Source organism: Xenopus tropicalis, chromosome 5 (genome assembly GCF_000004195.4).
Source record: "Xenopus tropicalis strain Nigerian chromosome 5, UCB_Xtro_10.0, whole genome shotgun sequence".
Lineage (NCBI taxonomy): Eukaryota > Metazoa > Chordata > Amphibia > Anura > Pipidae > Xenopus > Xenopus tropicalis.
In genome coordinates this window covers 125,757,866-125,785,589 of record NC_030681.2, presented here as the reverse complement: position 1 = coordinate 125,785,589, position 27,724 = coordinate 125,757,866, and the positions used below count along the sequence as shown (strand labels likewise).

At 39.8% G+C, this 27,724-nt stretch overlaps 1 protein-coding gene across 1 annotated transcript; it reads left to right on the top strand.

Moving 5' to 3' along the window:
• The first annotated feature begins 1,959 nt into the window (after nucleotides 1-1,959).
• bok (BCL2 family apoptosis regulator BOK) lies at nucleotides 1,960-16,296 on the top strand. The gene is made up of 5 exons (XM_002936609.5): nucleotides 1,960-2,066; nucleotides 8,703-9,074; nucleotides 13,159-13,287; nucleotides 14,217-14,380; nucleotides 15,950-16,296. Exons 2-5 carry the CDS (start codon nucleotides 8,849-8,851, stop codon nucleotides 16,073-16,075), a joined length of 645 nt encoding a protein of 214 aa, XP_002936655.1. The 5' UTR covers nucleotides 1,960-2,066; nucleotides 8,703-8,848; the 3' UTR covers nucleotides 16,076-16,296.
• Nucleotides 16,297-27,724: the final 11,428 nt, after the last annotated feature.

Sequence of the window (27,724 nt, the reverse complement as noted above, 5' to 3'; positions counted from 1 at the left end):
AAACTTACCTGAAACGCATCAGGGGAGGGAGACTGGTGGTTTGGGGGATTGCCCTGTGGGGATTGTGTCTAGGCCGCTGGGGCCCACCGGGTTTTTCCCTGTGCCCCGGCTAGTCCGACGTTGATCACAGGACACAGATATAAAATCTAAATACCACGTGGCACAATAACATGAAGGTGAACAGTCTTTTTGGAGTGTGGGGCAAATTCTCAACCTGCATTTATCCACAGAATTTGCCCCATGTAGCAGTGCCCTAAATCTTTGTGATATAAAAAAAACATGTTGGATTTTGGCATTACAACCAAGTAGACTTTTAGGATGCTCCCCAATCAGGTCTGGACTGGGATTCAAAATAGGCTCTGGCATTTGAAGCAGACATAGATCCAATCTATAGTCCCCACCAGCCCACTAAATAGTGACTGTCTGTTGCATCTTACAACAGCCCCTCTGGCATTTGCCAATTCACGGATTGCCAGCCTGGGCCTGTTCCCAACACAACTTTCATTTTTACTTGAATACTGTTTTGACATGTTATCCTGTAGTCGGAGCCGTAACTACTCTGCACCAGGCCCCCCATGTGTTATCCCTACGCGTCACCCCTACGCTGTGACATGTTCCCCACCCCTCCTGCTCTCACCAGCGTGGAGCAGGGAGTTACATGAAAAATGGAGGAAGCAGACCCCTCAGTCCGGGCTCCAGGGTCTACTTCCTCGATTAATATTTAGCAAAACTACATTCTATCAAACATATACTAAGGGTGGCCATACACGGGCAGATTTAAGCTGTCGATTCAAGTCCTTTAAACCATTTCGGCAGCTTATCTGCCTGTGTATGGGACCCCAACAGGCCCCCCTGATCAATATCTGGACGAATATTGGCCAGGTGTCCATCAGAAGGATTTGATTTTTCTGCTGGGTCAGGGACCGCATTGGCTCATTGATGCAGTCCTCAGTCTGATGGCTCCTATAGCTGTTGTTGTAGGGCCAAATGATTGAATTTGCCCTATGTCAAAAAAAAATTTTAGGGGAAAATTTGCTCTTTGGTGACCTTGCCAAACCAGCAAATCTTAGGGGCACATTTACTAATCCACGAACGTCCAAAAAGCGTCCGAATGCGTTTTTTTCGTAATGATCGGTATTTTGCGACTTTTTTGAGCGCTCAATACAAAAAAGTTGCGACAATTCGCGCAAGTTGTAACGGCTACGAAAAAGTCGCAAAAAATATGAAAAAGACGCAAAATGTTCGTTTTCCAATCTGAATTTTTCCCATTCGGATTCGTGGATTAGTAAATCAGCCCCTAAGTATGGCCAACTTTACTCTTACTAAAATTCTACACCTACATCTAAATGTGCCTAGTGGTTTTGCACGCATTACATGTCGAGGGTTTGGGTTTTTACTCTGTACACCTGACAGATGGTTTACAGGAGGCATTTTAGTGAGGTGGGCAATTTTTTTTACCACCCAGGAAGGAAAAGTAATAGGTCATTAACATTAGGTACAGGAAAACTGAAGATGCTTACACATTTGTGTGGCTGATATCCCTGTGTATCTTTACATTCGCAAACCTTAGTTTGTCCTTAGTTCTTGCAAAATATGCTCTGCAGGGAGAATAGTGATTTAAAGTGCTATATTTCCAAACCACGTCCAATTTGTAATTAGCTACATCAAGTAAATTTGCCCCTAGCCTTCTGAGGTATAACACACAAGCCATGACTGATAGGGGCCTTTGTAAATTTTACTTCACCTAAAAAATAAAGAATGGCGTGTGAATGATCTACAGTGTGATGCCAGCAGGGATTGGGCACTCCATAACTGGCAGAATAAAAACCCAGTATCCATGGAATAGTATGTTTACTAAACAAAATGCCACTGATTGCACCTTTAAGAGCCTTTTGTTGATCCCTCCTTCATTGCATTCTTGCTGGTTTCCTTAGAAGGATAAAGCTCTGAAGCTCCCTCCTCTCTCCACCCCCTCCTTCTGTCTCAGAGCTTCTGGTTATTCTAGCTGCTGCCAAACCAAGCTTAGGGCAGTGCAGGGGAAGGAGCTGGAGCCGGCTGCTTATAAGGTAAGAGTGCTTCCAACAGTGGCATGCCTCATAGCTTGCCTGGCATCCTGTTGTAGGGCACTTGTACCTCACAGGGAAGGAGGCAGCACTTTCTGACTGTGCTATAGACACAAGAGACTCTAAGGGACTTTGAGCAGTGATCCAATTGGGACCTGTTGCACTTATTGCAATTCCTATGCTGTTTGCGTTGCTCTGTTTATTTTGCAAATATCGTGGTCAAATGAGAGGTGATTACAGAAGTGTGGAGATCAGTGAGTTTGCGGCCAGGGTGTTTAATATTAACGGCGTGTTTTTCACGCCAGCATTTTTATCTGTGTTCTCAGCAGCACCTACATAAAACAAACATAATTGTCTATAATAATGTGTCAGACTGGAGCGAGCAAAGAAAGCATTTTTTGCAGGTTCCTACTTACATCTGATCTATATTAATTTGACTTTTCTTTGTATGTATGCTTCAACTTACATAATAGGGTGGCACAGTTATCCTCACAGGTCAATGCATTGGACACCCAATGCATGTGTACCCCCTCCATCAACATATTTGCAGAAAATTACAGTAACATTAGTGGAACAAAAATACACATTCTGGGATATTAGACAGAATAGATATAAAAGGGAAAGTGGAGAGAGACTTTAAATCCATTGGCCAATAGACAGTAATATTTAAAGCCCCCCCTTTCCCCTCAAGTGTACTCATAATAATATTTGAAAAAAGAAGCTCATTAAAATCATGGGATACCAAAACCGCTAAATTCATTCAACTATATTCTACCTGAGAAATATTTTCAATAGGAGAACAGTTCAGTTGATCCATGTTACTTACCTATCTTTTTGTATGATAGAACTTATATACAATATTATCAATGTGTTTTTTCTATTATGATTTCTATAATGATGTCCACAGCGCTCTGTATTAATAGACCCTCATTGTTCTTCCTCTAGCTCTTTGTCAGTGTTTCCTGTCATTTTTGCAGATTGCGTATCTAATATTTTAGCAATATTATACAGCATGTGTCTGGGGTGGTTAGATCCAAGCGCTCAATTATGCATCTTACTTGCTTGGAAATATTCACTACACTTGGCACTGACTTCTCTTCTAATGAGGTGATGAGAATAAAAATGGATTTATTAAGAACATAAAAGAGATAAAAGATTGGGAAAGGTTGGTTAGAAGGGAAAGGGGGTGAGAGGAGATGTATCCTGATAGATAAAAGCTGGAGGGAAGGACAAAGGATAGAATTTAGAGAGAGAACATGATAAAAGAAGAACATGTGTTTGTGGGCAATGTTACCTTATGGCCTGATACAAAGCGCCTATGGAAATGATGTTTAATGTTAGTATCTATGGCAATGCCTTTTCCACTCTCTGTAGTATAAAGTAAAACCACAGGAGAGGGCAACATGGGTCGGAGACTCAAAAGACTGGAGTAAATGGTCTGTGGGAAGCAGTTTTAAGACTGCTTACATTTATTTGATCTTATTTTAGTTGTGTTTTGAGATTCCTTAAAAAATCACATTTGCAAATAGTCTTTGCATGGAAACATCTGAGATCCAAATGTTCCTATGAGAAAAGTGATGACCTGTAATGTAGAATAGCAAGGCAGGAGGAATCACACTCTGGCGAGAATCATTTACTCTGTTATAAACTAGATCAGACCAATAACATTCTGTTATCATATATCTCTGCAACTCTGGGTACAGAAACGGAAGGAATATGTATAAGGATATCAAATATGAAAAAGATATTCTTGGCAACATTTAGTTTGGAAAGTGGGGCTAATAACTTATATATATATATAAATATTCCTACTATGTTCCTTCCTTCTTTCCTTGCCAAAAATAATATTAATACAGTTATGGAATCTATTATTGGGAATGCTTGGGACCTGGATTTTTCAGACAAGAAGTCTCTCTCTGTAATTTAGAGCACCATTCCTTAAGGCTACTAAAAACATTTAAACATACAAAACCCTAAAAGGCTTATTTAGGTTTAGTTACCATGACATACAAAGCACTGTTTTGTTATAAAGAGAAATTATATGAATTGTCTGCTTTAAGTAGGTTATAGAATGGCAATTTCTAAGCAACTTTTCAACTGACCTTCATTATTTATTTTTTATAGTTTTTGAATTATTTGCCTTCTTCTTGTGACTCTCTCCATCTTTCAAATGGGGGTCACTGACCCCAGCAGCCAAATACCTATTGCTCTGTAAGGCAACAATTGTATTGTTACTTTTTATTACTAATCTTTCTATTGAGGCGCTCTCCTATTCATATTTCAGTCTCTACTTCAAACCACTCACTAGTTGCTAAGGTAATTTGGACCCTAGCAGCCAGATAGCTGCTGAAAATCCAAACTGGAGAGTTGCTGAACAAAAAGTAAAATAATTAAAAAAAAAACACAAAAACAAAGACCATTTTTAAATTGTGTAAGAAAATTACTCTCTGCATCAAACTAAAATTTAACTCATAGGTGAGCAACTCCTTTTAACAAGATTCTGTGGAAAATGGCATCCTATATTTTCAAGCTTTCTGTATAATAGATTTCCTGATACTAGATTTCATGCCTGTAATAATTTCTGGTCAGTGTATAAATAGGCTGTAGCCATACTGTATAAGAGAACAGTGTTGCATGATTTATGACAAAATAAATGAATATATATAAAATTGTACTGAATGTACTGCTTATATCTAAAGCACCACATTAGTGAAAGGTCTTAGTAAATTCAGTAGAAGTGAGGGATAAAAAGCAGGGTAAACACATATATATAACTGATATTAGTATAGGAAAATGAGGCCTCTTGTAATAAGAACTAATACAGAACTCTATGCATAGTTTGGTTCAACATAAAGTGAAATTAAATTTGAATTCAGGTAATGAAACTGTCTGATTTAGTTTACACATTACTAAGCAGCACAAAACAGTTATATGCATGGGAGGTTTGCAAAAAAAAAAAAAAGATCAAGAGAACAAAAAAGCTTGAATAGATTGTACTAGAAAAGTTGACAACTCAAATAAACATTAAAGATCTTTCCCAGAACACGGATAATCCCAAAATAGCTTAGTATAATATCACATTTCATTTTATTAAACAATGTAGCCAAGCTAGTTAAGGCTGCGGAGCAAAGCCTCTAGCACAGACACCCTTAAGCACCCTGAGCTGTGAAATTCCCAAACATTTCCTTACTGTCGGTCCTCATCTGAATTACTGGTCTGTTACTGCTGCTGCTTATACTGGAGAGACTTATGGGGCAATCAGGAATAATGCATCCTGCCTATCTCAAAAACCAATTTTGTTACTAGCATATTAATACAGGTATAGGACCTGTTATCCAGAATGCTCGGGACCAAGGGGTCTTTCCGTAATTTGGATCTTCATACCTTAAGTCTACTAAAAAATCAATAAAACATTAATTAAACCCAATAGGATTATTTTACATCCAATAAGGATTAATTAAATCTTAATTGGAATCAAATACAAAGCACTGTTTTATTTTTACAGAGAAAAAGGAAATCAATTTTAAAAATCTGAATTATTTGATTAAAATGGGGTCTATGGGAGACAGGCTTTCCGGATAAGGGATCCCATATCTGTATATGAATTATTTCATCTGGGTTGTTATTGGTGCAAGGTGTACAGGAGTATATAAAAGTGTTGCTCTGTTGCTGACTGTGTTGTTTATATAATCCATTTGATCTCTTTCTAAAGCCTATCCTAAAGCCTATCTTTAGGTAAACAAAGGTTTTGTGAAGGCTGGTGGCATTTTGGCATTCTCTCCCTGAAGATGTTGTACTGGCAGATATATATATATATAGCTTCAAGAATGGGATGGATAGCAAGTAATTAATGGAGTTGTAGTCATCAAACCCATTGTTATGAGCTAAGGGGGATCAGCCAAAAGTATGACCATTAAGGGGGTCTGAAGGAAAAAAGTATCTGCTTCATGCACTGTTCCGAATAACATTTTGAACCTGGAGCGTGGAATATTTTCATTTTACACAATGAAGATATGTGTTTGAATTGTTTTCCACTGGATCAGCATGCATCTAAATAGGAACTATCTTATTAAAGGGTTGAACTTTATAGATGTGTGTCTTTTTTTCAACCTCAACTACTAGGTTTCTGGCAAGCTTAGATAAAGGAATACTGTCATGGGAAAACATGTTTTTTTCAAAATGCATCAGTTAATAGAGCTTCTCCAGTATAATCCTGCATTGAAATCTGTTTTCAAAAACACAAACAGATTTTTTTATTTTTAATTTTGAAATTTCACATGTGGCTAGCCATATTCTTCATTTCCCAAATGAGACTTGTGCTCTGATAAACTTCAATCAAACTTTACTGCTGAGCTGCAAGTTGGATTGATATCCCCCCCCCCCTTTCCACCTTCAGCAGCTGATCAGCAGAACGATGGGAAAGTTGCAAGATTGCAGCTCCCAGTAGGTATCAGAATAGCACTCAATAGTAAGAAATCCTTACTATTGAAGAGTCCAAGTCTGACTTGGGACTCTTCCAGTTACATAGGAGTAGGATAAACAATAGCTTATCAGAAAGCAGTTCTAATGTGTAGTACTGGCTCCTTCTGAAAGCTTAGACTCAGGCACAATGCACTGAGATGGCACCTACACACCAATATTACAGCTAAAAAATACATTTGTTGGTTCAAGAATAAAAATTTAAATGGTAGAGTGAATTATTTTCTATGTAGACAGAATCCCTTTAAATTAGTAAATTATGTTTCAGTACAATGACTTAGGGCAGTGCTGTCCAACTTCTGCGGTGCCGAGGGCCGTAATTTCTCTAGCATATATGGTGGAGGGCCGCTAATGGAAGCCAGTTTTGACCACTCCCCCTTTTTAAACCACACCCATTTTATCACAATGGTAGTAGTGCTGCAAAAACCCAAATGCTTGGTCCTCACTGAGGGGATATCAACCGTTATTCATATGTGAAATAATTATATTATGTCAAATTAAGACACCCTTAAATCCATATGCTTCTTCCTCCCCTGTGGACAGCACAGCAACCCCCAGCACATAATTACACACCTATGCTGCCTGTGTGTGCCATACTTTGCCTGCCCTATGCTGCCTGTGTGTGCCATACTTTGCCTGCCCTATGCTGCCTGTGTGTGCCATACTTTGCCTGCCCTATGCTGCCTGTGTGTGTCATACTTTGCCTGCCCTATGCTGCCTGTGTGTGCCATACACTGCCTGCCCTACCTGCCTGTGTGTGCCATACTTTGCCTGCCCTATGCTGCCTGTGTGTTCCATACTCTGCCTGCCCTATGCTGCCTGTGTGTCCCATACTCTGCCTGCCCTACCTGTGTGTGCCATACTCTGCCTGCCCTATGCTGCCTGTGTGTGCCATACTCTGCCTGCCCTATGCTGCCTGTGTGTGCCATACACTGCCTGCCCTACCCTGCCTGTGTGTGCCATACCCTCCCTGCCCTATGCTGCCTATGTGCCATACTCTTTCTGCCCTATGCTGCCTGTGTGTGCCATACAAGGCAGAGTATGGCACACACAGGTAGGGCAGGCAGAGTATGGCACACACAGGCAGGGTAGGCCTGCCTATGTGTCCCATACTCTGCCTGCCCTACCTGTGTGTGCCATACTCTGCCTGCCCTATGCTGCCTGTGTGTGCCATACCCTCCCTGCCCTATGCTGCCTATGGGCCATACTCTTTCTGCCCTATGCTGCCTGTGTGTGCCATACAATGTCTGAGGTGTGAACAGGTGACCAATGTGGGTGATTACAGCCTGAGCTTGAGGTGTGAACACTGCAGGGGGTGAACAATGCAGAGATTAAAAGGTGTGAACAGTACAGGGGATTACATATTTAAACAATACAGGGGGATTACAGCCTGAATCTGAGGTGAGAACCATGCAGGGGGCCAGTAAATCTCAGTACTGACTTAGGGGATGATTTAATGCAGGGCTGTCCAGCTGGAGGCCCACAGGCTGGATGTGGCCCTTCAAAGGATTTTGGGGCGGCCTGACCTATGGGACACAGAGATTTTAAATCTGGCCCTGTCCACACCACAAATTTTGTGTGTGTGTGTGCAATTTGCCTTTACCTGCTGTGAATCTGACCTCACCCAGATGCCATGTAGCAGTGATCCCCAACCAGTGGCTCAGGGGCAACATGTTGCTGCCCAAACCATTGGATGTTGCTCCCTGTGGCCTCAAAGCAGGTGCTCATCCTTGAATTTCTGGCTTGGATGCAAGTGTTGGTTGCATAAACCCCGGTATAATGCCAAACAGAGTCTTCTATAGGTTACCAGTCCACATAGGGGCTACCAAATAGCCAACTATAGCTCTTATATGCACCCCCAGGAACTTTTTCCATGCTTCTGTTACTCCCCAACACGTTTACCATTTGAATGTGGCTTATAAAAGGTTGGGGATCCCTGCCAACCAAACTGTCTGTCCAGATACATATATTGGACCACCAGATTTTCAGTTAGGGTATCTTGTTTTAAGTAATAATGTCTCTGATTTTTCACACAATTTCAGAACAAAATTGTTGAGGTAAAGAAAGCTTATCACAGAAACATATATTAATATTAGCAGATCTCCACTGACCTGTATCAAACCCTAATTAGTTATGTTATCCTTTTTTCAATTGTTTTAGGTTTGGAAATGCCATTCTGCAGCCTCAGGTGTCTCTACCCCAGCTCATAAACCCACTCTATCTCCCAAGGCGAGGAACTGCCCTGTTGTGCTGTTTGGAATGGGGCTCACTCTATAAACCAAGGGCACCTGACCTCTATATTTAGGATGGAGATGCTGCGACGTTCTTCAGTATTTGCTGCTGAAGTTTTTGAGGTATTTGACAGATCTCCAACTGATAAGGAGTTGGTTTCCCAGGGCAAGGCCATCTGCAGGGACTTTATTCAGGCACGACTTCAGCGAGCTGGACTTGGATGGAGCAAACCAGAACATGGGAAGTCAAATGCATCGGCTGGTCGTTTAGCAGAGATATCCACCACCTTTTTGAGGCTAGGTTAGTATCTTGGCTTCTGCAAATGGCTGTACTTTCTTCTAGAATAGCCCAATGCACTCACCAGCAAATTTAACACACTATGGTATATGCAAAAGCGAGAAAATGCTTTAATATATTTAAAACATGTATATATCAATATAGCTACATTACAAACAATTGCATATATATATATATATATATATATATATACATATATATATATATACATATACATATATATATATATATACATATACATATATATATATATATATATACATATATATATATATATATATATACATATATATATATATATATATATATATCACTAGTGTTCATAGTGCAAATTAGCAAATGTGTTAAAGCAGATACACGTAAAAAGATGAGAAACCCCTGACTAATCTTTGTTACAGCTGGCACTGCCTATCTGCCAGATCTGATGAGAATATTAGACGATAATAAGCACCTGATTAGTGCAAAGCAAATACCTTGACATATAATTTTACTATTATGAAAACTGCTACCTATATTACCTATATATTTTGACCTATATATATATTGCAGTTTAGTAATAGACCAATTAATATGTTATAAGTTACATTGGTTGGTTAAGTATTCTTTCTAGGGCTACAGTTTTCCTTTTCCAATACAATTGGTTTACTCAGTCCATGGTCTCCATTAATGCATATAAAGAAATTCCTTACTGGAGGTTACAGTGCAGTAGCTGATTGAAAACAAAAAATGCTGCCAGAATTCTTATTTACTCATTATCATATCTCGCCTGGACTACTGTAACTCCCTATTAATTGGCCTTCCCCTCCAAAGACTGTCCCCTCTCCAGTCCATAATGAATACTGCTGCCAGGCTCATACACCTCTCCAACCTCTCCTCCTCTGCCATGCCACTCTGCCAATCCCTGCACTGGCTTCCCCTACCATCCAGGATAAAATTCAAACTAATGACTCTCACATTCAAAGCAGTCCATAACTCTGCCCCACCCTACATCTCTGAACTCATCTCTAGGTACCATCCAACCCGCTTGTTACGCTCCTCTACTGACCTGCTCCTCAACTCCTCTCTCTTTCCCTCCTCACACACTCGCATTCAAGACTTTGCAAGGGCTGCACCTCTTCTCTAGAATTCGCTCCCACAATCTGTCTGACTTTCTCCCAATCTCTCTGCCTTCAAAAGATCTCTAAAAACATGTTTATTTAGAGAAGCTTACCCTCATTTAGTTAAACATAACCTTAGTAGGCTGCTAAAAGCAATAACCTGTGCCACACCTCTCACATTGCTTAATTCTGATCTTGCCCATTCCCACACCTTGTGTCTCAACACTTTCTCCTTATAAATTGTAAGCTCTTTTGGGCAGGGCCCTCTTCACCTTTTGTATTAGTTGCTTTATATGTACAGTAACTCTGTATGTCCAATGTATGAAACCCACTTATTGTACAGCGCTGTGAAATATGTTGGTGCTTTATAAATGTTAATAATAATAATAATAATATTTAAAGGCAGCTGTATTTTTGTGTGCAGGCGGGAATGGGGAAACACCTTGCAAACAGGAAAGTGCCAGTGGGACACAATTTACACGTTAATAATGAGACTAACTTCTGATAAGAGAAGTGGTGCTTGTGTTAATAGCAGCTGTCAGGTTGCTGATAACAGGGTAGGAAGTGGGACGTGTGTGCATTTGCCAGTTTCTACATGGGAATGAGCCCTGTATATTGTCAGCGGAAGAGCTTGGTTTACCCTGGGTTCATGAGTTGGTGGAAAGGTTGATAATAGTCAGAGAAGATACACCCAGTTACAGCAAGATTTTAAATTCTGATACCCAGAATCTGCTTTCATGCCATTTTATATATGTATGTATATCTTTATTTATAAAGAGCTACTTATGTACTACTTGTGTCAAAGACACAAGAGGATGGAGGTCCCTGCCCCGTAGAGCTTACAATCTATATGGGAGGGTAACTTACAGTGTAACATATATATATATATATATAGGAACAGGTGAAAACAGGCACTCACGTATAATGAAGTAATAATTTGCCTGGGTGCAGTATAAAGTGAGCATACAAAATTAGAAAGAATATGCCGCACACTCAGGTCTTAGATGCAAAAAACAAAAAATTTTTTATTTGGATCAAGGACTGACGTTTCGGCCACACAAGCAGCCTTTCTCAAAGTGCAGATGTGGCAATCAAACCCCCCTGATAAACCCAGCAGTGGCAAGCCTTGATGACATCATAGAGTGGGTGTGTCTAAACACCAGACACTGTACAGACACAATTTGAATAAAACAATTACAAAGGAAACCAAAAATGAGTAGAAAGTGCAAGAGAAGTGAATCACCCTGTGTAAAAGGAGCGGGAAATCCCAGTGAAATAAATAAAATGCAACAAGTGTGCAAAGAAAGGGCACTTGAATCACTGTGTGGCTGAACTGCAACTCCCAGTACCCGCTCTGATTCGAAGGACGCTGTGGTTATTTGTATATGTTTGTCCATACTGTTAAGTAATACGCTCATACACATAGGTAGGCTGGCGGCTTGGGGCACAAGGAAGCGATAAGAGCACCGTAAGCACAATATTGTGCTGCAGAGGGTGGCAATGTATCAAGAAAGGGAACCATGTAGTTCACATAGCGCTCCTCAGAGCGTCTAAGTATACTTATACCTCGGCATATAGCGGAGTGTACTGACATGAGTGTCATAATTGGCGCTGTGAGACAGTGCTCATTAGCGGTTTGTTGAGGTGCCTGCGGCTAGCTGCGTGCATGACCAGGAGTCCGATGTTGGGGGACCCTATTGTCAATGCGACGCAGCAGCAGATACCGACAGGCTAGGAGCGTGTAGTGCTGGTAAAAGCATAAAGCAGACTGTATAAGTCCATTCAGAAATCCTGGGGAATGCCTTGTAGAGTTATAGCGCCCAGTGATCTGGGTTAGCACCCAACTTATTGTCAGTGAGCCTCCAATAGCCAGCCAGGGGTACCAAATACTGGACCTGATATATACAGAGTAATTGAGCTGGGTAGTATAAGGGAGAAAGTGCCTACAGTCACAGGATAGCGATGTTTGAAGAAACTCCCAAGGTAGAGGGAAAAGCAGACTAGAGAGACTATAAGTCAAGTTTCAAGACAATAGTATATACATCCGAGGCACAGTGTGAAATAGAAAACAGAGTATATAACACAGAAACACATTCGTAACAGACAGAGATGCTTAATAGTAGTAGGATACAAAGTTGCAACATAGATATTATGACATTGTATTGCACAGCATATAAGGCAAAGTAAATAGCATCAAATTGATACTTAATAGTAGTAAGTACACAATTGTTATTTTAGAAGTTAGAACACTGTGTTGTACAGTGTATAAGGCAATATAGAGCATGTTGATTATTGTACACGCATAGTGAATAAAGCACATCATCTATTGGTAAAGGGGAAGTCAAAATTAGATAGAAACAGTTCATACTATTCACTTTAAGTAGAAAGGGGCATATGAGATCAGTTCATTCAGTCCATATGGGCTTAGAGTGTTCAGTCTGTGTATCCATTTAAGTTCACAGCGTAGGAGCAGTTTTTCCCGATCACCACCCCTAATTGGTGGGGGAATGAAATCAATCACCATACATCTGAGGCTCGCAAGGGAGTGTCCTTGGGACAAGAAATGGGCGGCCACAGGGGTGTCAGCTTCACCGGTGGCCAATGCTGCCCGTATTGCCGACCTATGGTTCGCCATTCGGTCACGAAATGACGTGATTGTTTTTTGCATCTAAGACCTGAGTGTGCGGCATATTCTTTCTAATTTTATATATATATATATATATATATATATATATAACTAGAAAGAGAGAAAGGATGGAGAGTATATATTATATATCATTTTGTATTCCAGACACTTATGCAAAGTGGTACCAGCCATTGTGGCTTGCTGGGCTCTTGCCCAGAATGACCTGCCTTGCATGAGCACTGATAAGGCTGTAGAAAGTTCTTCTCTGCTTTTCAGTGCTTTGCTCCTCTGCAAATAAGATAAATATTGTGCTCCATTGCTTCCCAGGGCTAATTGCTTTCTTTCTGTCTTCGCTGCATTGCAGGGGATGAGCTGGAATACATGAGACCGACTGTGTACAGGAACATTGCCCGGCAGCTGAATATATCTCTGACCTCTGAGACTATTTTATCAGATGCTTTTCTTGCAGTCGCAGCAGAAATATTCACAGCAGGTTGGACTTGTTTTTTGCTACTATATTTCAGGTTTCTTCTGCACCATAATTACTGACCCTGTTGCTTTTGGGTTTTGCACTCACTGGCTGTGGTAAAGTCCACTGTATTTAGGATGAATACAATACTGAAGTGGCTGTGGTACTTATTAAACCTGGCTTTACCCAATAATATAAATACTTGTCTGGATGGGGGCATTTTGACTGCTGCTATTTTCTGCAGAAGGGCAGCTGCAGTGCAAATGCTCAATGTACCATTAGCTTTACATCTTTTCCATGTCTGGTTCTGTTCTCTAGACCAAGACTTTTTATGCTGTGGCCCAGTTATCTGCCCTTTCACAAGTTTAGGTGACCTATTTTTTTTATAAAATAATGATGACATACAAAGAGGTATGTGGAAAACTGGCAGGCTAAGGGCAATATACAGTGGAGGAAATAATTATTTGACCCCTCACTGATTTTGTAAGTTTGTCCAATGACAAAGAAATGAAAAGTCTCAGAACAGTATCATTTCAATGGTAGGTTTATTTTAACAGTGGCAGATAGAAAGAGCTTCCTATTTCCCATTAGTTCCTTATAGTTACTCATTTAACTCTCTTTTTACTTTTTCCAATACCTATATTTTGCTCCCTTTCTTGAAACAGAAGAACTTACTGTAACTCCATTATCACTACCTTCTTTTTACCGGAATCTTGGTTTCCATTTACATAGAGAAACATTTTATCCCTGTTACTAAACGAAACCTCTTTTAAAATAGTGCACTCAACTTGTGTATCACTCAACTTTCCTGCAGTCATTTTACCTTTCCATTGTTGTTGTAGTTTCTCTCCACCTGCTCCAAACACCATGTACCAGGAGTAAATACAGCCTTTAAGTTTAACTGTAAACTAGTATTATCCGTATTCTCACACTAAGTGCTATTGTCTCTGTAGGTATTACGTGGGGTAAGGTGGTATCATTATATGCAGTGGCAGCTGGTCTAGCAGTGGACTGTGTGAAGCAGTCTCAGCCAGCCCTAGTTCTGACAATTGTGGATTGTTTGGGAGAATTTATTCGGAAGACTCTTGTGACATGGTTAAAAAGGAGAGGAGGATGGGTAAGTATCTGTTCTAGCTTGCACTGCATAATTATGCAATTTAATGTGCTGTTATACCAGTATTTCCAGCACACCAATTCAAATTGCATAATTTACCGTTCAAATGTTACCACCTTTATATTCCCTATTTATTGCTAATCCTTGCCTACTCCTACTATAACCACATACTGATTTTGAGTCTTCCCTGATGCCTACAGACAGTGTAACTTGCTCTATCACTGCCTAGAAAACTCACTTTAGAGGGACTATATACTGTACTAATATATATAGCTAGTCCTTATGTACTAAAGCAGTTACAATAAAAGGGGTGATGGGAGGGGGGTTTATACAGAGCTTATTATCACTAAATAAACTACTTAAGCTAATTACAGGGGTAATAAGTGTAAAATACAAAAAAAACAAAAACAAAAATAAAAAATATATATATATTATATAACAAAGCTGCACTGCAATGCCTCACATCTCACATTATAGCACCGATGTGATCCCAATATCCTGGTCACCCTGCAGTCCATTACTTTGTCCTGCACAGATGTTTCTGTCACATGAAAGCAGGGGGAATGCAGAATTACAGCATATTGAATAGACCTCAAAGATCAAATAAATGTTAAGCAGGATTAAAGAGCTGCTGACGTTGTTTAAATACAAAGAATGCAATGGTAACAGCTTTCTTTCTTGATAACAAAAAAAAAAGATTACTTGGTTCCTTTTACCAAGTTAAGGTCACCCAGGGACTGTTAAGAGGTGCACCAACAGGGCTGAATGCATGCTTTTTTTGCATGGACTTTGTGTTGTATAAACACCCTCCAGTGAATTTTGTCCTGGCTATACAAAAATCCAGAGTAACCATGGTCCACTATGCTATCAACATAGCATACACTTTATGCTCTTTTACATCTAAGTGCTTGCTTACAGGGATAGAGGTATTTACCTTAAGCCACCATTAAAAAACCCTTTACTGGATCACAAAACTAATCAAAACTTTTGACATTTTGCCTTTTTTCATTCATGTTTTACCTTTTTCCACCATTTATGATAAAGCAACACACTTTCAGAGAGAAGGTCTTTGCCATAGCAAAGTGAAAATACACCCTTTTTACATATAACCCTTCCACCATTATTGCTCATTATGAGCACATAGAGCTCAGTGGCAGCAGTTTGCAGCAGCTACTAGGTGTTTGGTTGGAGAATACCTGTTACAATGAGTTGGTTGGGAATAATCCGATTGCATGCAACCTCAACGTCTAGATATAAATGATTTGTTTAAGTTATATACCACAGGAAATTAGGGAAATATTCCTAAAAAGAAAACTGGCAAATAATTATTGAACATGTGGTGGCACAAAGACAGTTGGTTAACGCTTTTATAGCTCCCTTTGCATAAGCAAACTAAGGGCAGAAGAAGCAAAGGTTTCCCCCCTTGCAATGCACCTTTCTGGCGTGACACAGGCAATATTAGGCTAACAATATAAACAGCAAGGCACATATAAATATGTATTTAGTAACTAGGTACATTTCTGTAGGGGATACAATTTCTGAATACTTACTTGTGGTTCCTTTACTTTGCAGGCAGATATCATGAAATGTGTTGTCACCACGGATCCTGGCCTCCGGGCTCATTGGTTGGTTTCCAGTGCCTGCAACTTTGGTCACTTTTTGAAGGCAGTGTTTTTTTTCATTCTCCGTGAGCGGTAACCTCTGCCATCTTGGGAAACGGGCTTGGATTACGCAAAATGGATGCAAAGGGGACATCATTCGTAAAAAAGATACAACTGTCAGGCGGCTTTTCTTATCCTCCATGTTTATTCTGGCCAAGACCGGCAAAAAAAGTCATTGTAGAACTCTCCTGAATCATTTGAAACCAAAAACTATGACTCATAATAACATGCAGTGAGACAACGGTTTTAAACTACTGATTTTCCTGTGTGGACTATGTGTTCTTGTTATTACTTTGCCTTTGTTTTGTCAGTATTATATACTTGTGACTCTGGTCATTAATGTATAAATCCTACAGCATTATCACAGTATTGCCACATGCATTGGCTGGGATGCCTTCTGAAGGGATATTTATTGTGCCTTTTTATTTGCTTTGAATATGGCACCTGAAACATATTAGAAGCTTAGTAGTCTGCATGCAGATTCCTGACACCTAGGGGCCCATTCATTAAACCACAATTTTTTGTGGTTAAAATCACGATATGCAAAAAATTCAGAGTAACCATGATATCGTGGTTGCATTCCAAAAGTCACAAATTTTTCAGATCAGAATGTTTGTAAACGGCGGAAAACCTTTCTGGCTTTGAAATCTTCAGTGTATAATTTTGGAAGCCTTCCATAGGACTCAATGGCACTCTACAGGTCCAACCTGGCCAAAATATAGTTATGATACCAAAGCTTGAATGAATTCCAAAAAGGTTGTAGTCATTGCAAAAAATACAACTTTTTTGTAGAAGTTAACGAAAACCACGAAAAAGTAGTGGAATTTTAACAAAATTATCGTGAACATTACGAAAAGTTCTATAAGTTAGAAAAAATACAAATTTTTCTCAAAAAAACAAAATCATGGTTTAATGAATGGGCCCCTAGGTTTTCTTAGAATGTTTTGGGGTGAATGTACAAGAATTTCACAGGAGTAGATAGAACAAAACGGACCCCTTTTGCACTCTGTAACACTGTAGCATATTTACAATATGGTTACTAGTGAGGCATTTTCTAGCACACTGTCCATTGCTAGGTACCATGCATAACCGTGCATAACCACCCCTAGATGCAAAGGCATCAATATGCAAGCAATGGGGAGATAATTAAGGGACTGCACACACTAAATAGTGAAAGGATGCTTAACCAATTAATTTTTCAGCCACAGAATGTGAAACACAGTTTATGATTTTGGGGGATTAGCCACCCTTCCTCGTCTTTGCTGATGGAGAGTAGATAGCCCCTGAAATGTTACTCTGAAGGGAATATTTATTACAGTGTGTGTAAGCCAACGTCAAAAGTGATGTTGACCATAGCAATCAATCAGCAATTAGAATTTAACTGTCACCTACAAGTCTTTTGTATAGTAAAGTGATAGTTTTAAGCTGTAGGGCTTTTTGTTATTATGTGATTATACATTGCGATAAGGCCATAGTCACACATGGGGGCACATTTACTTACTCACGAATGTTCCGACGGCGTCCGATTGCGTTTTTTTCATAATGATCGGTATTTTGCGATTTTTCGGAAAATTGAAGCGACTTTTTCGTTGCCATTCCGAATGTTGCACAAAATCTGGCGATTTTTTCGTAGCATTAAAACTTGCGCGAAAAGTCGCGACTTTTTCGTAGCCTTCGCGCCGAGTAAGAAAGATTCGGATTCATTCAAGCTTCAGTATGGTGACTTTTCTTGGCCAAAGTTGGAGCTGCAGGGTGCCATTGAGTCCTATGGGAGGCTTCCAAAATCATGCTAAGTCTGAAAGTTTCGCCCGCCGCTTACGAGCGCTCAATACGAAAAAGTTGCGACAAGATATGAGCGCATTGTAATGGCTATGAAAAACTCGCGTTTTTTCGCGCAAATCGTATTGGTAACGAAAAAGTCGCAACAATTTCCGAAAAGTCGTAAAGGTGCCGAAAAAATCACAAAAAATACGAAAAAGTCGCAAAATGTTCGTTTTCCAATTCGGTTCGGATTCATGGGTTAGTAAATGTGCCCCATGGTGTAACATCTGCTTCTCTTCGTCTTTGTGTTGTATGTGAGGGAGAGAGTAGATCTGCTTTCAGCCTCAGTTCCACGTAGCTGCACTGTTGGCCTGAGAGTACATGGAGCAGAGATTAGGCCAAAAGACGCAAAAGTGTGACATTTTAGGCTGTTCTCCAGTCCATGTAGCTGTGGTTGACCCTGTGCCTGTCAGTGCAGCTGCAGATGAAAGCAGATATGCTTCTTTCTGCTTGCCTACAAAACGCAGGTTGAAAGAAGAGGATTGTACACATGGGGGTATATTAATCATGCTGTGTAAAAAGTGGAGTAAAGCATTATCGGTGATGTTGCCCAGGGCAACCAATGAGCACTTAGATTTCAACAGTTAGAAAACCAAATCAAAGCATCTGATTGGCTGCTATGAGCAACATCACCAGTGATGTTTTACTCCACTTCTTACACAGCATGATAAATATACCCCCATGTGTGAATGTGGACTTATGGTTACAACCAACTTTGATTTTCCATTGGCTGTTCCTTCTGCTTCACATGTGGGTTTCATGAATGTCACTTGCAGTATGCCTGATATAACTTACAACTTTTAACAAGGAAATATAATTGCAAGTTAAGATCATTGCAGAATATGGAATTTGTTTGTAGCAGTCAGTAAAGGAATAGAAAATATAATTGCGTGGGAGATACTTAGGGGAAAATGGGATAGCTTTATTTACCCATGTAGGTGCATGAGAGTTGGTGTCAGTTTTCTTTAAATTAGGTTTCTATTGCAAGGCTTCTACCACCCTCATATCATGGTATCACCCATTTTATAACTCAATCTCCCATTCTGACCTTTAATTCTGTTGAACAGGTCACATGGTATATCTCACAAAAGGCATGACAGTGATGACACCACATGAAGAATATATCTTTTATGCACTGGTGTCTGGAAATAGAGCACATTTGTTGTTATTATTGGTATGTGTTTGTAGGCTTTGGGAAGCCAGTTCAAAAGTTTTTATATAAGTGGTATTGCTGTTAACTCACATTGTAAAATGTAGAACACGCATGCTAATTGTACATTGCGATTACTCAAGTCTATGCCTTGTGTAGCTGATGCAGTAATTTAAAACACATCATATTTATAACTATTGATTATCTAGTGTTTTATTTGCCATTTAAGAGACAAAATGGGCCATACACATGGCCAAACAAATGACTTTTAGGGGAAGTTGTTCAGGGTCCACTGACACTCCAGATATGGCATATCAAACCATCTGGTATCATGTCCTTTAGTCAATAAGATTTTAAAGGGACCAGTGTGAAAAGGGCATCAGGGAGGTGGCCCGTGGTAAAGCAGAATCCCATAACAACTGCACAACCCCATTAGTTAGTACACTATCTGCTAGGGTGTCTGCAACTCAGTCTTCTCTCTTTTCTCCACAATTGAAGGCCAAGAAGTTAGGTCCTTCTGTACGTTGCCTTTGGCTAGGACTGAGCCACTTAAATAGGATATGTTATATGTCCAGAAGAAAAAACATAGTTTATTTTATAGGAAGGAAATGAATGATACAAGAAAGCTTGACCTGCTTTACAGATGACTGCCCTGGCAAGTATTCAGAAAGAATGTACTTGCCCTGAGCAATAATTGTGCAGCGCTATTGCTACTTTAAAAGGAGGAAGTATAAAGAATAACGCTTAGTCAATGTAAGAAAAATGATGTAAAATAACTGTGAGGAAACAGGCCTTCGGCTACAGAGAGCCCGATATACCATGTGGCCAGCTCAAATGACATTGGAACACACTGTTATGTTTACAGTATCCCTAACAGGTCATTACATTATTATCAGGAGAATATGTAAGCAGAGTGACATGATCATATAAAGATCTTTAGACTTTATTTACAAACATAGCTGGAAAACTGTGCAAGGGGTGATTTACAACCACACAGTGCAGTTGCAGTCATGCAGCTTTAGGTGCAAGTGTTGTGCAAAAAATACAACATTTTTAAAAAGATACTTGCACACAATTGTGCTTGGTACCACTACTTCAGTCCCACCCTCTTTTGTGCATCGCACAGTCCTTCTATTGACAGAGGAGAACCCTGGAGCTACCACCACCCTTGAAGGTGGAGGTAGCTCTAGGGTTCCCACAGCATCTAGCATCACTTTGACACTGAGTGCTAGAAATGACCACATGCAATTGCTTCTGATTTGGGTCAAAGTGCATGTGCAGCTGGGCTCATTTTAACACATCAGATGTAATTTCGTCAAAAGAATCAACCCCCGCAAGGCCACAATAATTCGGGGATTATGGCAAAAAATGCTGCATTATTAGCATTTGCAACAAGAGCTTTGTTGTCTTCTGCAACTATGTTTTTGAATTGTATGCTACACAGTGGAAAGTGTGAGACAGGTTGTTATAGGTGCAGGGTGCTTTGTGATTAATGCATCAGCAAAAACATTCAGGGGTGCAGCACCAGCTACAGAGGTTACAGGGGATGCGACTGCAAGGTAATACACATGTGAATGGACTAAGAAGCTGGACAAAAAGATGGGCATTAAATAACTGGTGGTCACTGGGAACAGAGGTGTGTGGTGATGGTGAGGAGGGTCCCTACACCAAATTCTGCACTGGGCATCTGGTATTCTATCTACAACCCTGACTGTATTACTTGTCCTTACTTCTCTTTATCAGGTGTAGGATTACATCTACACCTGATTTACAAGATTTTCAAGATTTAGTTGGATTTACAAGAGAAAATGCCATGTTCTTGCCTCCTGATTACCCTGTTGTTTTAATAGCAGAGGGCTAAGAAAATAAAGAAACATAACCTAAAATTATTTGCATTTTCAAACACTTGTTAATTTCTACATGTCTAAAATTAAGTATTTATGAAAAATATGTAGGAGATCCATGATTTGTGACTGTCCTATATGGGTGGCTGAAATGTCATTGTTGAATGAGTACCCATTCAGTTCCATTCTCATATAATATAAGGGATATTTGCAATATACCAACAAACATTCCAGTGTCATTCCCATTATCCGATATCCTTGCATTATAGGTTTTTCTTTAAAACAGAGGGTTTTAAGGAGGTAAATAAGCCTTCTACCGGGTCTGATTCAGTAAGGACACCTAGGATGTTTCACCTTGTCCAAATAAAGCTCTTAGTTTCCAGAGCTCAGAAATTCATTAATGCCTGGCAAAATTTCTACAATGAAACACATTCTTACCTGTTAGCTTTTCAAACCTGTGGGGTTGGCCTTTTATACAGGGTATAAAACTCTGAGGTGACTTCTGATATCCTCATTTTTCACAACGGGGGTACATTATACAACACACATTTTAGTCATGGCAAAGAAATAACACCACTAAAGCACTATTTATTTGCATATAATTTAAAGAATATTCCCGACTCCTGTGCACTTTATATACTATACTTTATATACTGGATAAAATAATCTTATTAAATGCATGGCTATGAGAATATTCATTTTATAAGGTGATCTTATCCAATATAAGTTTTAAAGACTTAGTCGGTGTGCCCTACATGCTATGTCTTTCTTTGGTTATTGTATAATCATATACACATTATATTATTATTAATGGTAAAGCAATTCTCCTGTTCTTATTCTTTTCTTTTTTCTTTTAAATAAACCTCTGCTTACCAGTATTTTGATATTTTTGCCCAGACAAACTATCATATCTTGTGTGTTAAAACCTTGTAAAAACCAATTATACGCCTATAATAAAGAGAATCTATAAGTAACCTGTACATTACTGTACATCACAGTACACAAGCTGTACAATATATCCTTACAAAGGATGCTTAGCTATGTCACGTGTGCCATATGGGTCACTAAAACTTGATGTAAAATATGACAATATTAGAACTTACCTTGCACTACTAAAACTCTATAAAAAATAGAAAGTGAGAGGAATACTTGTACATAGGACCTTGTGTCATTCAAATGACTGCTGTTTAATTTCCCTTTATGGACTACACAGAGCATTCATTCACCATATATTATATAAATGGGAGATGCCATTTTGCTTGCTTCAGCCTAAAAGACTGATATACAAACACAAAGTATATGGTTTCGAGATTATGGGACAGGTTTATCAAAATGTGAGTTCACAGCTTATTACATAAATACTTGCCCACATTCTAATCATTCCTATTGGATTTTAAGAAGCATATTTAACAATTGGTGAATTCTAACTTTCACCCATTTAGTACTCTACTTTTTTTTTATTTATAGGTTTTTATTTATGCTTTTACCCATTTAGTACTTTAGCACCGCTTGTAAAAAGCAAGTACTTTACTTTAGCACCACTTGATAAATAACACTAATAGTCTTATATGCACTATATCGCTTATTATTTCTCTAAGGGTTACTAAACAGAATAAAAGAAATAAATAAAACTCTACTTATATGGTTTAATATTTAATGAAATAATTCATGAAATCAACAAGCAAGTTAGTATGACAATTTGCCACTTGTAGTGTATTTGTATAGAGTACCGTGTAAGCACTTTCTAAAGTTTCAAGTGATACTGACAAGACAGTATTGAATTTTTTACTAAAGCATACATGCCAGGGCCCAATCAAATAATTATCTAGCAATGGTAGTTGAGACACATGGTTGGTGAATGGTCACTATATCTGTCACTGCCAGTGTGGCATAGGCAGAGTGCTTCCCATTCTTTTGAATGGATTATGACAACTGGTGGAAAAAAGGTAATATTCTTTCTGAAAGCACTGTCTTCTGTGCCATAGCACTAATATTATTATAGTAAGAGCAAGTAGGTTGTCCACTAAATTAGTCTAATAAAGAGAAAAAAAAATTGGCACAAAATGTGCGTTTCTGAGTAAATGATTAACTGAAATATACTGCTTCATGCAAAGATTAAAATTCTGTCTTCTCTGCCAAGAAGTCTTGCCAGGAAAAGGAATAAACTTACTTGAACTGAATATCTGAATAACTCTACAGAATAACAATACAGATTCCTTATCCACAAACTTCCATCAAAGAAATTGGTATTTCCTGTAACTTGATGAGAATGCAAAGATGATGTTATACATGCACAGAGGGGAGGGATAGTGCGGGAGAATAGATAAATAGGGCAGAAAACTGGCTAGATGGAAGCTAAGGAAAGAGAAAGAATGACTATGGCTTGAGAAATGTAATGGGAAATGCACCATGGTGCTTCCAGCCCCGAACCCGTAGCCTGGGGAGCAAATTCCAATCCAAAACGAATGTGACTTTAGTCAGCACACCGAACGACCATGGTCTTAAAACATCAACCTTTATTTATTCCCTTTAAAAACACTAGGCCTGACGCGTTTCGTGCGCATGGGCACTTAATCATACATATGCAAAAGGGCTCCAAATGCACCGGACACAGCGGCTTGCTTAAAACTCGATTTTTATTACTCCATTTAAAAACAATACTCCTGACGCGTTTCGTGTAAATATACACTTAATCATAGGCCTATGATTAAGTGTATATTTACACGAAACGCGTCAGGCGTATTGTTTTTAAATGGAGTAATAAAAATCGAGTTTTAAGCAAGCCGCTGTGTCCGGTGCATTTGGAGCCCTTTTGCATATGCGTGATTTCGCCTTCCCCAGCTACAGGTTCGGGGCTCTGAGCACCTGAACCACTTCTGAACAACGGTGAGTTCTTTGCATTTAGGATTTCACATTGTGAGAGCTGATATGATGGTGTTGGGAATTTGACCTGGATCAACTGTGAGACAGATCCGGGGTTTATACACCCGGATCTCTCTTTTGTATTTGGTACGTTTTATTTACTTGATTTCCTGACATTTGAGACATTTAGGTTAAATTAATTGAGCCATTTCTAAGTTTTGGTTACTACCATTTCTTAGTTTGTAGTTTATTGGCACTTAATCATAAGCATACACTGAGCAAACAAAGCAGGATTTAAATAGTCCATTAATTAATGACATCACACAATTAAAACCAATTAGAAAAAGGGAAAGAAAAGGAGAAGCACAAATAAAGGCAAAACGATCAATTTACCATGGCAAGCTCACTTAGAGGGAACGTAACAGTTAATGTAAAAAAAAACCATTCGGATGGCGAGTGCCTAACAAAAAAATCCATTTCACTTCCACTCTTAAAAGTCTGGTCCACATATCACTACCTCTCTCATCTGGAAAAATTCTGTCTATTACTTGAATTCGCAACAAAGAATCATCCCCATTGCAACAATTTAGAAAGTGTCTTGAAACTGGGCTATTTTCATTTCTTGCAACTATGTGTCCAATATGCTCTCGCATACTACACTTCAGTGAGCGAATTGTACAACCTACATACTGGATGGAGCAGCGGGCACAAGTTAGTAAATAGACTACATGGTGGGTATTACAATTAGCGTAAAAACGCATTTTGAAAGATCTTTGAGTAACTGAACTAATAAACTCTACGGAGCGATTAATACGGGTGCATGTAATGCATTTCCGCGCACCACAAGGGTAAGTTCCACAAGTCGTGAGCCAAGTAGGTTTGGCTAAGTCTGGCTTTAATACTGTCGGAGACAAAAAACTGCCTAAAGTTGGGGCCCTGCGTGAGACAAACTTGCACCCATTCTTCAAAATAGAAGCTAGTTGGAAATCATTATATAAAACAGGTAAAAAGCTCCGTATCACATTTTTTATTTCATAAAACTGTCTACTGTAGGTCGTTACAAAAATTGGAATATTAGATTACAAATTGTTTTTTAGCCTGATTTTTTGGTCTCTTCTTTAACAACTCAGAACGATCCTTTTGTAGGGATTTTGCAAATTCTGGAACGAGAAGATTCATCGTATAGCCACGCTCTAAAAAGCGGTCTCTCAAAAGGCACGCTTGTTTAATAAAGGCCTCTTCAGTGCTGCAGTTCCTCCGCAGTCTATAGAATTGGCCTAAGGGAATTCCCCTAAAGAGGTGACTGGGATGACATGAATCCGCCCTTAAGAGGGAATTCCCTGAACAGGGTTTCCTAAAGGTGTCGGTTTCAATAAAGTTACCAACCCCTCTCAGCTCAAGATCCAGAAACGTAACATTCGTGAAACTAAAATTACTAGTGAATTTCAAATTCAAATCATTATCATTCAAAAAATCTACAAACTGTGAAAACGCATATTCGGTATCCTTCCAAATAAAAATAAGATCATCCGCATACCTTTTGTATAGCACTATATGTGATAAGAAGGGCGAGTCACCTCCAAAGATGTGGGACTCCTCCCACCAACCCATGTAGAGGTTGGCATAAGAGGGTGCAAACTTGGCACCCATTGACGTCCCACACCTTTGGAGGTAAAAATTGCCATCAAACTTGAAGAAATTATGTGTTATTGTCCTCTTAGCCACACAGGTATGTTCTCCCAGCATCCATTTTTAACCCTCCTTATAAGAACAGTTTGTCTCTAGATGTAGGCAGGGAGGTTCCCAGGACATGGGGCAGGATTTACCTAGTGGGAATGGTTGAAATGAGATGAGGAGGGTGTGTGACTATGGCTTAGTAGCACAGGACAGTAATAGAAGCATCCCGCTGGCATTAAACCGGGACCAATAGGAAAAAAGCTGGGGTGAAAGCTGGGGACAATGGTCCCGACTTGACAAACTCTCTCTCTCTTTATCAAACACACAGCATTCCTCCCTTGAAGCCTCCAGGACCCCTAGCATGTAGGAATGCACAGGCAGAGTGCCGTTAGCTGTTCCAAGGGGTTCTCCCCTCTTTATAAACCTCCACCCCTTTCTTTTTGGTGTCCTCACATACAATGCCCAAGCTCAGGGCCAGAACTAGGGGAAGGCAGAATAGGCACCTGCCTAGGGTGCAACAGAGAAGGGGGTGCTACTAGACATGTACCTCCTCAGCTCTCTGCCTACCCCTAGCTCTGGGCAGCTGAAAGAGTTGCAATGTGATACACTCCCCACTTGTGACAATCGTGCATACCATCACCCCCGCCACTCGTCAGCCCCCCTTCTTTCCGCTCCTCACCTCTAGGTGGGGGAAAGTGGGGGGGGGGGGGGGGCGACGGTGATCCAGGACAGGGGATGTGCCTTGGGCAAGGCCCTGCCCAAGTTTTTCCCTGAGGTTTTCTACTCACCAATACCTTACATGAGGAGCTCTTACATTCAGCTCCCTAGTCTACCAATCCTGTCAAAGCCCTGCTCCCTCCTGGTCTGGCTCAGTATGTCTGCACTCACTGTAAATGGTAATAGGCCAAAGAGGAAGTGCTCTGCTATGCACCTCCTTAAAGGAGAAGGAAAGGCTAATAAAGAGTTAATCTCAAGCTGCAGGCATACCATCAGTTCTCTCAATAGTGCCCTTAAGTCTCCCCATATATCTCCCGTTCAGATGATCAGAAGCTTCATAGGAAAAAAAAATGCTGAGCTCTGTAAAGAAAGTTCCCACAATGCCTCACTCCTTCACCAAGACCAAGATCGATGTACATGTGCAGTTGGTAAGACTATGGGGCACATTTACAAATGCACGAACGCTTGGAGCGTTCATTCGAACGATCTGAGCGTATTAGCGCCAAATTTTTCGCCTGCGTGACTTTTTTGTACGCTTGCGCAAAGAAAACGGAAAGGTTTTCCCGCTGTTTTCAATAGTTCGTAACGAAAATTTAGTGACTTTAGGATCACCAATACGATATTATCGTGACGAATACAATTTTTTCGTAAGCATTTTCGTGATATTTGCGATCTTCAGAAATTTTCATATCCAATCCGAATTTATCCCATTTGGGATTCGAACTCGTGATTTGCTAAATCTGTCCCTATGAGTAAGCTTCCTGCTGATTGGCTCAGATCACACATTCCTGGGGGGGGGGGGGGAGTGAGTTGTTAGCATTCTTGAGGGAGGGTGGAGCAGGAGAGGGGAAAGAGGAATGAGCTGCGTGTCTCTAGCACAGGAAAACAAACAGACAAGAAATCCTGTATCTTTTGGAAGAGAAGTCAGTGCAGCGTTTCTGTGAGTGCTTATGGCTGTATTTACATAGACCTTTCTGATAAAGCTTACTTAGTTTTTATCTTTCCTTCTCCTTTAAATAGGCTCCTGAAGGGAACTCTTCCCACAGGCCAACCATAATGGCTGGTGCCATCACGTGGAAAAACCCCAATATAGCTGTAATTAGCTAAATTATACAATAAATTCTCATTTCACCTTACAAGTCAACAGGGAATCTACTGCAGGCCTCATCAGCTGAATAGAATCTAAATCCTATGTAAAAATATCAATATAGGTAAACCTGCAGCAAGTAGTGATGCAGATGTGAAGCAAGATGTGATATAAGCAGCACCCCGGAGTGCCATGCATAAATTTGTTCTGTGTTACAGTTTGGACTGGGGAATCCAGAACGATTCTCAATTTGATCAGTTTTGCAGTTTCTCAAAACTTTCAGGAATATTTTCCAGCAAGTCAGCCCCTTAGTTAGTGTAAAACTTCTAAGTAATGTAATTTGTAATTCAGGTCCTGTTTTAAAGAAACCAGTTAACAGGTTTAAATTCAGTCAATGCACAATTCATCTCACGAGGTTTGAGTAAATAACAAATCTAATTCAAGAACTAGCATATTCAAGTATGAACACAATCGCTAAAACTAAATTACGTGTCCAGAAATCCATGGGGTTTTAAGGGTTTGGATTCC